The following is a 12,407-nucleotide window of genomic DNA, read 5'->3' as shown; positions in this document are numbered from 1 at the left end:
CCTTCCAGTGCTGGCAGGGATAGACTCTCCCTCTCTGACCTTCCAGTGCTGGCAGGTGGGGCACCCATTCCCTGTTGAAATCCAATCCCTACAATGTTTGAAAATGACTCATTGGAGGCAGGTTGGTGTGTCAGGTCTGAAAATTGAGCGATTCTTTTTCTATTCCCCTACCCAACCCCCAGCTCACACATCTGTGCTGGTGACAGCTGGCAATCTACTCCTCCAGTCACTGCTTGGCATCGACTGGAGCCTCTGAAACGGGCACCTGGGTCTCAGTTATGCTGCCACAATCACAATCACCACGTCTGAGCTGGAGCCACGGGTCTGGGGACGTGTGGATTCCATACCAGTTTGGCATTGAGTTCAGAGTCTGTCCTTTCCAACAGGATTTGGCAGCCAGCTCCCACTGTGGGCCCACCCGGGCTGATGCCTCATCTACCAGTGCAGGACAAGCAGGAACCTGGCAAGAAGACACCAAGAACTGCAGATGCTGGAGGTCAGAGTCAACACAGTGTAGAGCTGGAGGAACCACAGCAGGTCAGGCAGCAACAGAGGAGCAGGAAAGTCGACGTTTCGGGTCGGGATCCTTCTTCAGAGTTCTACACCACCCCTGCCATCATGTTCTGAACAGGTTCTGAAGAAGGGTCCCGACCCGAAACGTCGACTTTCCTGCTCCTCTGATGCTGCCTGACCTGCTGTGGTTCCTCCAGCTCCACACTGTGTTGACAGGAACCTGGCAATGTTTGTATGCTTGCAGTGCAGGCTCAGCTTGCTATTGTCCTGTCTAAAATACCCATGTTCAGAAGGTGCCTGGCAAGGTGTTGCAGCAGCATGTAGCTTGCATTGTTGAGGTGCTGCCCTGCTGGAGTATATCAAATCCTCTCTCTCAGGAGGACAGCCCACAGCCTCCCTTTTGCTGCCACTCTGCCTGTACCCTCACCAGCAGTGTCAAGTCAGAGCAGTCAGAAGCAGTCCTTCAGGGTCGGGCTGTGTGAGGGTTTTTTACAATCTCCCCTGATGAACCCAGTGGGGTCACTTGCAGGGAGGGAATGGAACCCAGGAAGGAGGATATACAAGGTTTACTAGCTGACCTTCGTATGGAATACTGCATGATTGATTGATGAAGCTGGGCTGCGATATTAGTTTTGTGGTGGGTTGTATCTCAGACTCGTTGCTAAGTGGATCCAGCTAAAAGAGAGAGAGGAGAAATTGTGGAACTGCAGGTGACTGGACAGTTGGAGATGTGCTCACTGGTACCACACTGTAATGTGCACGGCATGTCTGGGAAGGGCTGTGTCAATTAGCTGTTTCCTTCCTTTATCCCATCTTCCTCAGCATGTCTGGTGACCAGGGCTGTGCCCACATGATGGCAAGGGTGGTGTAGGGTGCAACAAATGGGCAGTGAGCTATTAAACTGCTCTGAAGGGTACTGTAAGGCTGCAGAGTGGATCAGGCTCTAAGAGTCAAAAACAGAAGTTGCTGGAAATGCCCAGCAGGTCTGGCAGCATCTGTGAAGAGAAATCAGAGTTAACCTTTCGGGTCTGGTGACCCTTCCTCAGAACTCAGTCTGTAAAAGTATTGGTCAAACAGCCCGATGGTCTGCTTGATGATATTACATGTGAAGGCATGATGTTCTCTAAATACCTCCTGCCCATGTGTGTGGGGTTGTGCACTGGAGACACCAGCCAAATGGTCAGTGGGTCATCCTTGTCATCCAATAGCTTTTTCTTTGCTCTGGTGGTCAGGTGGGCCATGGTATAAAGGCATCTCAACAGCCTCCAGGAGACAGGTACTGGCCTGCTCCATGTGCTGCATATGGTCACACATCAGTGGGACATTGAGGGGAGTGACCTGTTATGGTTGTGATACATTTAGGTGCAGTGTCCTCAATGGAACAAGTAAATCATTAGTAGTACTCTGCATTATGGGAACCACACTGTCCTGGTGAGGCCATGCACACACTCCATCTGCTTCTGCCTGATTCTGCCTGCTTCTCTCTGTTCCTCTCTCTGCTTCTGTCTGTTTCTCTCTGTAGAGATCCCGTGTTTTTGTATATAATGCATCAGTGATCTTCCTAATACTGGCCCATTGTAAAGGCTACAAGCACCTTTACAGCCATTGACAGTCACAGATCTGCTCACAATAGGTGGCAGATTTCTGTGCACATCCGGGAAATGTCCAACGTACCCTTCATTGCTGAGAGTGATCCAAGAGAATTGCACTTTGAACACTTGGATAGATATGGCCTCCTGCTAAGAGTCTATCTCCTTCTCCTCCCTCTTTGAGCAGCACACCCTCCTCTGCACCATTTCCGCGAATTCTCTCCCTCTCCGCCTTCAGACCATAGGGAAGGTAACAACAGGACCCTGCAACTGAGACTGTAGTCATTTTAAATAACAGAACCAATCACCAAAATCTTTAACTTACTCGTCAAATGCCCATAAATATCAAACAGCAACTAATGCTAAAGTAGTTAATGCCCCCTTTATAGAACAACGTTATGGGGACATTGCCTGCAACTGATGTATGTTGAGCTGTGTCTGAGGGTGTCAGTGAAAAAGTTTAAGGTCGAAAATGTCAGTGATTTCCTCAAATCAGACTCAATGAGTGAGCGAGTCTGCATATTTTGGCATCATTTTCCCAAAGCCCATGTTAATAGTGTCCAGTGTAGCTGGTATGTAAGAGCTCTCTGAACAACACAGACAACATTCTGGACCCAAAACAGGACCCAGATGGCTGAATATATGGTTGGTAAGCAACTTCGTATTATAGCCAATCATTTGCCAGTCTTAAATCAATGGAAATTGTAAAATATTGAGCTATACCTGTCTGTAAAATAAACAAAAACTGTAATTTAGTTTCAATCCCTTCATACAGTGAATGGCCATCTACTTCATGACAATCAAATGCTGGTTTGAATGTTACCAAATGTGTCGGGTCAAAGATTGAACCTTGTCCCTTTTTTAAAAACACTATTGAAATGTGAACCAATCATGAGACTATCCTGCAAGCCGTGCTTATACCCATTAGCTTTGTAATCAGCCACTATTCAGCGGGTAGCTTTCTTGCCTCTGAGTCACCAAATTCTGGATTCAATTGCAGGGCACCAGGGTCAGAAAACAACACTGCAAGCTGCTGGGCAGTATGAGTCAGTGTCACTCAGTGAGTGAGAAGGAAATTTAGATGGTGTGTGTAATGGGATCCACACCATGAGGATCAGTTTTCTGTTTGCATCTACTCTGGATGTTATCTCTATGATGCCTTTTCTTGAGTCCTCTGCCTAAAAGCATCTATGAACCTCAGCGCTGTGACCTCCACCACGGGTAAGGAAAGGTCAAGAACCCACTGCGGCCAGAGCAGAAATCAAATCTGTGACATTAGCACTGGCCATCCACCCAACCAGTGGTAACACACACTTCTACAAGTAGATTGAAGCCTGGGGCTGTAGATAGTGGCGGTAGGGAATCTCTCCTCCTCTTACTGCTGCCGCTGGCAAATTTGGAAGGATTCACAAGTTGATTCTCAACCTGCATTATCAAGGCACCTTCCTTGACCATCAAGATTTGAAGTGGGACCTGAACCCCGAGCTTCAGTCTTGGGGCAGAGCACACCACTTTTTTTCAGATGTTGTCATGAGATATGGGCATTCCTGGCCAGAACAGCATTTATTTCCCATCCCTAGTTGCCAAGAGGGTAGTTAAGAGTCAACCACATTGCTATAGTTGTCTGGAGTCTTATGTAGGCCAGAGAAGGTAAAGATGACATATTTCCTTTCCTAAAGGATATTAGTGAACCAAATGTTTTTTCTTCCTGATAATCAAAAATGGATTCATGGTTATCATGGACCCTTATTCTTTATTGAATTTCACCACAGCAGGTGAACCCAGGTCCCCAAAACATTAGCAAAGTCTCTGGATTAATAGTCCAGTGATAATACCACTAGGCCATTGCCTCCCCTACAGCACAAGACCAACCCGCAGTATTAAAGCATATGAGATAGGGCCACAGTTTCTTTGTGGAAGAGTAATAGGTGTCTGAGGAACCAGGAAAACAGTCAATACCTTCATGGAATGAAGAGAAGGAAAATTGCTGCCAAGAGAGGAAAAGAAAAAGTTTAAGGGAGATATGCGTGGAAAGTTCTTTATGCAGAGAGTGGTGGGTGCCCAGAACGCGTTGCCAGCGGAGGTTGTAGAGGCAGGCACGATAGCGTCATTTAAGATGTATCTTAAGATGTTGCACACTGATTTCATCTCAGAAATTTGGAATCTCTGTAACTTTTAACAGGTAAACTGATTAGTGCTACTTCCTTAGATTCAACCTATATTTTCCTTGTGAAATCTGCCCACCATGAGGTCTGGGCACTTGGGTTACAAAGAACAAAGAAAATTACAGCATGGGAACAGGGCCTTCAGCCCTCCAAGCCTGCGCTGATCCAGATCCTCTATCTAAACCTATCGCCTATTTTCCAAGGATCTGTATCCCTCTGCTCCCTGCCCATTCGTTAATCTGTCTAGATACATCTTAAATGACGCTATCGTGCCCACCTCTACAACCTCCGCTGGCAACGTGTTCCGGGCACCTGCCACCCTCTGCATAAAGAACTTTCCAGGTATATCTCCCTTAAACTTTTCCCCTCTTACCTTGAAATCGTGACCCCTAGTAATTGAGTCCCCCACTCTGGGAAAAAGCTTCTTGCTATCCACCCTGTCTATACCTCTCATGATTCTGTAGACCTCAATCAGGTCCCCCTCAACCTCCGTCTTTCTAATGTAAATAATCCTAATCTACTCAACCTCTCTTCATAGCTAGCACCCTCCATTCCAGGCAACATCCTGGTGAACCTCCTCCGCACCCTCTCCAAAGCATCCACATCCTTTTGGTAATATGGTGACCAGAACTGTACGCAGTATTCCAAATGTGGTCGAACCAAAGTCCTATACAACTGTAACATGACCTGCCAACTCTTGTACTCAATATCCCGTCCGATGAATGAAAGCATGCCGTATGCCTTCTTGACCACTCTATCGACCTGATAGGCTAGGCCCTGTATTGTAGAAGTCTCTTATTCCAGACTGTCCATACTTTGAGTTGGCTGCATTTCTGTCTCTGCCTTATGTAAGAGTGCCTATTGTCAGATTCCCACGAGTTCCCATAAACTCTTCTGTTTACATTCCCATATGCAGAATACTGATTACTGCTAGAGAAGAATAGAATATCCTTTATTGTCACTTGTACTCCAGTACAGAAGTATAGGTGTACAGTGAAAAGATTTTACAATGGCTGCCTTTAATGTCGCCATCTTAGGTACAAGTACTTAGGTACAAATCTTGGATACAAAAGAGGAATAAAAGGAAAAATAGTAGCATTACTTACAGTGTCTACAAAATAGGTTAGAAATAAGATAGTTGTAACATAATTAAAGGATTGACATTACAGTCCAGTTAAGAATTTCAAATAGCAGCAGGTAAGCACATGGTCTGACCACCCACGCCAGACCCCAGTCCAACAACTGTCTCACTCCGCTCCAAGCCTCTAGTCCGCTCTGCACCGGCACTCAGCTACACTAAGTACAGTCCTTCAATTTCTCAGACTCGGGTGTCTGCAGGTGTCAGCATTCCATCATTTTGTACCTGTTCGCCATTATTATCCAGATTCTTATGACAATATAATTGGGAGACAAAAAGAAAAACTTCTGTAATAATTTGAAAGCGTTATTATGAATCAAAATTTGGCCTATCCCCAAAGTATAGAAAATTTTACAGGATTCTCCTGAAGTACTGTTTCTCTATCAGTAAGTGTAGTTGACATTTAGCTGAGCTTCTCACTCTGACAGTGTCTGGTGGTGACTGGGGACCTGCTCTTAGTCGTAGAGTTATACAACACTGGTCCAACCAATCCATGTCAACCAAAATCCCAAACTAAACTAGTCCCACCTGCCTGTGTTTGGCCCATATCTCTCCAAACATTTCTTATTCATGAACTTATTCAAATGTCTTTTAAGTGTTGTAACTGTACCTACATCCACCACTTCCTTTGGAAGTTCATTCCAGTTCAGTCTCTGTAAAACAAATTTCTTCCATACCTTTTTTAAATCTTTCTCTTCTTACCTTGAAAAAATGCCCCCTTGTCTTGAAATCCCCCACCCTCAGGAAAAGACACCTGTCATCCTCCTTATCTATACCCCTCATGATTTTATGAACCTTGATAAGGTCACCGCTCAACCTCCTTCGCTCCAGTGAAAAAGTTCCAGCCCATTCAGTTTCTCACTATAACTCAAACCGTGCAATCTGGCAACATCCTGGTAAATCTTTTCTGAATCCTCTGCAGTTTAATAATATCCTTCCTATAATAAAGCGACCAGAACTGGACACAGTACTCCAGAAGAGGCCTCACCAATGTCCTGTACAACTTCAACATAACGTCCCAATTCCTATGCTCAAAGCTGTGTGCAATGAAGGTAAGAGTGCTAAACACCTTCTTAACCACTCTGTCTACATGTGATGCAAATGTCAAAGAATTATGTACCTGAACCCCTAGGTCTCTCTGTTCTACAACACTACCCAAGTCCCTATTTTTAATTGTATAAGTCCTGTTCTTATTTATTTTACCAAAATGCAATACCTCGCATTTATCCAAATTAAACTCCATCTGCCACTCCTCAGCCCATTGACCCAATTGATCAAGATCTTAGCATTTTAAGCAGGAAACATATCAAAGCAATTTTATAATCAAAGGGTCCAACGATGAGAATCAACGGGACAAAGAGTTGATTATTGGTCAGCTTGAACACAGAAGTGACAGCACGGCACACAAAACAAAGTGGAAGCTTGAAACTCACCTGAGACTGGTCCTTGAACCTCATCCCAATAATTTGCTGAGCTCGTCCATTGCCAGCAATACCTTCTTAGGTCAGTCCCAGGATTGGAAGGGAATGATCAGACCCAGGTTGGCAGTGTCTTTCATGATACAAAAAAAAAGCATGTCGAAAGTAGTCAGCAGCGTTTAGGCAGCAGCGATCACTGAGAAACCCAGATGCTTGGAAACCGGCTCCAATCATTGACAACTGGTAAATAAGCCCCACTTCTCCATGAATCTTCATAAATGTATCAATGCCTAATTGAACCATCAAGGTGGCTAGTTTGCCTGACTTTGCGATCGAGGACAAAAGAAGCTTGGACCAGGTTTCATCAATGAACTAAACAACACATTTAATATAAATAAACTTACCTTTTAACAAGTGTCAAATGGATTATCAACTACTACTATGCAAACTTAAGCTACATCCTCTTTAAACCCAAACATGCACACACACTCATTCATAAATGGACAGACTGAACAGACAGTTCTGCAGAAATATCATGGTGGAAAACAGGGGCAAAAAGGAACAAATTCTTGTGGATCAAGAATCCAACGCAAAGGTGGAAATGAGGTGACTTTCTCACAATTTCTTTTGGCAATGGTATCACATTGATGCTGACCGCAGAGCAATAGGTGGTCCTCAATTCGATAGCCAGTCAGTTGGATCTAGGTCTTTGCTTGAGTTACTAGTTCTTCTCTTCATATTCTTTAAATGTTTCTTTTTCACTTACAGAGGATAAGAGAGAGAAAGAGAGATCTGTCTTTGATTGTAGGCTTTCTGGATATCTGGGTTCAACTACCTCTTCTCAGGTCTGTGACAAACTACATATCCAAAGGCTGTTTCTCAGCAGCTTTTCCACCTAAAAGCATCCAATGCCATCTTGTCTCACTAACATATTTATACCAGCTCCTCCAAAAATTACATACCTGGTATAAGCTTTTGACTTTCGTGTTCCAAAAAGAAATACATCTGGCACATTCACTGCAACACAGCAATGTCCAGATTTGCATTTTTTCCAGTTTATATCCAAAAAAATATACACAGACATTAAGTGGCTCAAAATTTTGAAATGCATTTATATAGCCATTGCGTCAAAGTTTTTACAGCATGGAAAAAGGCCCTTTGGCTCATCATGAGTGACTTGCTAGGCCATTTCAGAGGACAGTTGAGATTCAACCACATTGCTGTGGGTCTGGAGTCTCATGTCAGCCAGACCAGGTTAGGATGGCAGATTTCCTTTCCTGAATGACATCTGTGAACCTGCTGGGTTTTTCCAACAATCAACAATAGTATCCTGGTCATCAGTAGATTTTTAATTCCAGATTATTATTGAATTCAAATTTCACCATCTGCTGGAGCGGGATTTGAACTTGGGTCCACAAAACATTATTTGAATTCTGGATTAATAGTTTACTGATAATACCATTAGGCTCGTTTACCAGTTGTCAATGACTGGAGCAGATCCCAAGCCTCTGAGTTTCTCTTTGATCACTGCTGCCTAAACAGTGACTGCTGTCAAAGTGATTTTTTTTGTATCAATGGATCAATGTTCATCAAACCTCCATCTATTCTAATCCCGTTTTCCAGCACCTGGCCCATAACCTTGTACACTATGTTGTTTCAAGCGTTCACTTAAATAGTTCCCAAATGTCTTGAGAGTTTCTATCTCTACCACCCTTTTAGACAGTGAGTTCCAGATACCAATAACCCTCTGGGTATTTTTTTTTCCTCGAATCACCTTTAAACCTCCTGCTCCCTACCTTAAAACTGTGCAACCTGGTTATTGACCCCCTCACTGATGGGACAAGCTTCTCCCTAGCTACCTAATGCCCCTCACAACTTTGTAAACCTCAATCTGTTCCCTCCTCAGCCTTCTTTGCTCTGAGGAAAACAACCCCAGCCCATTTAGTCCATCCAGCCCAGGCCATATTTGGTGAATCTGCTCTGCACCCTCACTAGTACAATCACATCCTTTCTATAGAGTGGTGAACAGAACTACACACAGTACTTCAGCTGTGGCCTGACTGACATAATAAACAGCTCCATCATAACCTTCATGTTCTCACATTCAATGCCTTGACTAATGAAGGCAAGTACCCATTTGCCTTCTTAACCACCCTATCCACCTGTCGTGCTGTCTTCTGTAGTGTGCCACAGGGGTTGGTGCTGGCACCTTTGTTATTTCTTATTCACATAAATGTTCTGGATGTGAATGTACAAGGCATGATTAGAAAGTTTGCGGATGATACAAAATTAGGAGGCATCATCGATAGCGAAGAAGGTTATCAAAAATTACAGAGGGATCTTGATTGGATGGGGGAGTGGGCTGAGGACTGGCAAATGCAATTCAATACAGATAAGTGTCAGATGTTGCACTTTGGAAAGTCAAACCAATGTAGGATTTATACAGTAAATGGTAAGGACCTGAGCAGCGTTGTGGAACAGGGACACCTAGGAGTACAGGTACATAGTTCATTGAAAGCAGCATCACAGGTGGACAGGGTGGTGAAGAAGGCATTTAGCGTGCTGCCTTCATCGGTCGAGGCATCGAGTATAGGAGTTGGGACTTTATGATACAGTTATATAAGTCGTTGGTGAGGCCGCACTAAGTATTGTGTACAGTTTTGGTCACCCAGTTATAGGAAAGACATAGTTAAACTGGAAAATGTGCAAAGAAGATTTACAAGGATGTTGCCAGGACTAGTAGGCCTGAGTTATAGGGAGAGGTTGGCCAGGATAGGGCTTTATTCCTTGGAACATAGGAGAATGAGGGGGGACCTTATTGAGGTGCATAAAATCATGAGGAGCACAGATTGGATGAAAGCATATAGTCTTTTTCCCAGGGATGGGGAATTGAAAACTAGAGGACATAGGTTTAAGGTGAGAAGGGATAGATTTAAGAAGAACCTGAGGGGCAAATTTTTCACGCAGAGAGTGGTGTGTATATGGAATGGACTACCAGAGAAAATGGTTGAGGCAGGTACAATAGCAACATTTAAAAAACATTAGCTTAGGTACATGGATGGGAAGGGTTTAGAGGAATATGGACCAAATGCGGCAATTGGAACTAGCTAACCGGGCACCATGGTCAGTGTGGACCAGTTTCCATGCTGTATTACTCTATGACTCTACGGCAAGCATATCAAGATCCCTTTGACCCTTTGTACTTCCTTGGATCTTACCACTCAATGTGTACTCCCCTCCCTTGTTAGTCCTTCCAAAATGGATCACCCCTCACTTTTCAAGATTAAATTCCATTTGCCATTGTTCAGTCCATCTCACCATCTATACTGTCGTGCAGTCTCAGGCTTTCATTCTTGCTATTTACCACACCACCAATTTTTATGTAACTTACAGATTACACCTCCTACAGAACTTTCCACAACCATCAGGCTTTCAAAGCATTTGCTCAGTTTGTCACTGTTTTAGTGTGGGAAGCACAGCAAGCAATCTGCGCTCAGTAAGCCCCCTCTAACAGTAATGTGACGAAGAGTAAATAATGTTTTCTTTTAAACCAAGTTAACTTCCGTACTCTCTGAGAGCATCTCAGTTGAAAGTCTCATCCAAAAGGTGGCACCTTTGATAGTGCAGTACCCTGTCAGCTCTGCAATGGGATATCAGCCTAGAACTTTGTTATCTAGCCCTGGAGTGAGACTTGAACCATATCCAAGTCAGCATTCTGCCAACTGAACTGTTACTGACACAACACTGGTGTTACAGCATACTAGTTTACAACTCATCTCTTGTTTTTTACAGGATGGTACTGGGGAGCTCTTCAAGCAAACGAAGCCAACGAGATGTTAAAAGAAGCTTCTGAAGGTACTTTCCTGGTGCGAGACAGCTCACACCAGGACTATTTTCTCACCATCTCTGTGAAAACTGTCCTGGGACCAACCAACCTGCGAATTGAATATCGAGATGGCAAGTTCAGGCTCGACTCGGTGATCCTCATGAGATCTAAGCTTCAGCAGTTTGATAGTGTGGTGCATCTGGTGGAATATTATGTGGGCTTATGTCGGACGCTTCAGAACAGCCGCTGTCTGGCTCTTCAAAACAGAGGCGTCCAGCTCTGGTTAACCAAACCTTTTTACACTGAGACCCCGTCACTGCAACACCTCTGCCGTATTACCATACATAAAGCAACCAGAGAGATCGAACAACTGCCTTTGCCAATTAAACTGAAGGAATACTTGTCGGAATATAAGTATCAAGTTTAAAACACTCTTTAAGAGGGAAGGAAAGCTGAAGGAGAGCCTTTGTTCAAAGCATCTCCTGCAGCCAGGAAACCAGTCCCAACTTTGTTTTGAAACAAAAACAAAATCAGAAATTGCTGGAAAATCTCAGCATCTGTGGAGAAAATTCAGAGTTGGCATTGTGGGTCCAGTGACCCTTTTTCATAACTGCTTTGTTTTTGCCTGTCTCTCTTATTCAATATTGACTATTTTTTCTGCCTCTGACACTCTGTTTTTATCCTCTGCTGCTGATTACTGGGAGGGTTTGTGTCAGCCTTGCAGCACTGAAATTCAGTTAATTATTAAGTACGTTATTTCAACCAGTTTACAGTCAACCTGAAGAGAAGGTCTCTAGCAATGCAGTGCTTCCCCTGGGAACTGTCTTCCCTGTCCGTTCTGATGGTTTAAAAGCATTATAATAATTAAATAACACCACTATTACATTTTTTTAACCTTGGTTATAATTGCACATCTAAGTGACCAAAACTGCACACAGTACTCTAGCTGAAACCTAACTAACCTCATAACAACTCCATCATAATTTTTTTGTTTTGTATTCAATGCCTAGACTAGAAAAGATAATTATCCCAGATGCCTTTTTAAATACCTTATCTGCCTGTCCCACTGCCTTCAACGATCTATGGACAAGCACATCAATGTCTCTCTGATCCTCTGTACTCTCTCAGGTCCTGTCATTTGACTTGTATCCTTTGCCTTGTTAGTCCTTCCAAAATGCACCACTGTTCAGGATTAAATTCCATTTGCCATTGTACTGCCCAACTGACCCAGCCTGTCTATATTGTCCTGTAGCCTAAAGTTTTCCACCTCGTAATTTACCACACCACAAATTTTTGTGTAACTTACTGATCACACCTCCTACGGCACTTTCCACAATCATCAGGCATTCGAAGCACTTTACAGTGAATGGAATACTTGCTAAGTTTGTCACTATTTTAGTTTGGGAAGCACAGCAAGCAATTTGCACTCAGCAAGCCCTTCCACCCAACAGCAATGTGATGAAGAGCAAATAATCTGTCAAAGGTGCTGTCTTTTGGAAGACACTTTCAACTGAGGTGCATTCTATCCTTGTGTTAACCTTTGCTTTTAAATTGCTGATATCGGTCTCTTTGTAATTTCGTTGTGAGCTGGGGTTGAGCAAGGTGTGAGTGACTTCCCTTCTTCCTCAATATTTGCACACAAGTGTATATGAGGAGCATATAAAGTGTATTATAAAGATGATTCACATATTAGAAATGTCAGCATAAAACAGAGGCCGAACATCAGTGGCACAGTGATCATGACACTGGATTTGTAAT

The 12,407-nt window shown here is 43.6% G+C and overlaps 1 protein-coding gene across 1 annotated transcript in view; it reads left to right on the top strand.

Annotated features, from left to right (window-relative positions):
• The window catches only part of socs2 (suppressor of cytokine signaling 2), a 26,831-nt gene extending 15,311 nt beyond the window's left edge, over nt 1-11,520 (top strand). Inside the window, exon 3 of the mRNA XM_020515310.2 lies at nt 10,616-11,520. Coding sequence (XP_020370899.1) covers nt 10,616-11,076 — 461 coding nt within the window. The 3' untranslated portion in view covers nt 11,077-11,520. The remainder of the gene's footprint in view (nt 1-10,615) is intronic.
• Nucleotides 11,521-12,407: the final 887 nt, after the last annotated feature.

Source organism: Rhincodon typus, chromosome 22 (genome assembly GCF_021869965.1).
Source record: "Rhincodon typus isolate 14 chromosome 22, sRhiTyp1.1, whole genome shotgun sequence".
NCBI classification, from domain to species: domain Eukaryota; kingdom Metazoa; phylum Chordata; class Chondrichthyes; order Orectolobiformes; family Rhincodontidae; genus Rhincodon; species Rhincodon typus.
Note: the sequence above shows the minus strand (reverse complement) of the source record. Positions and strands in the feature narration are given on the sequence as shown.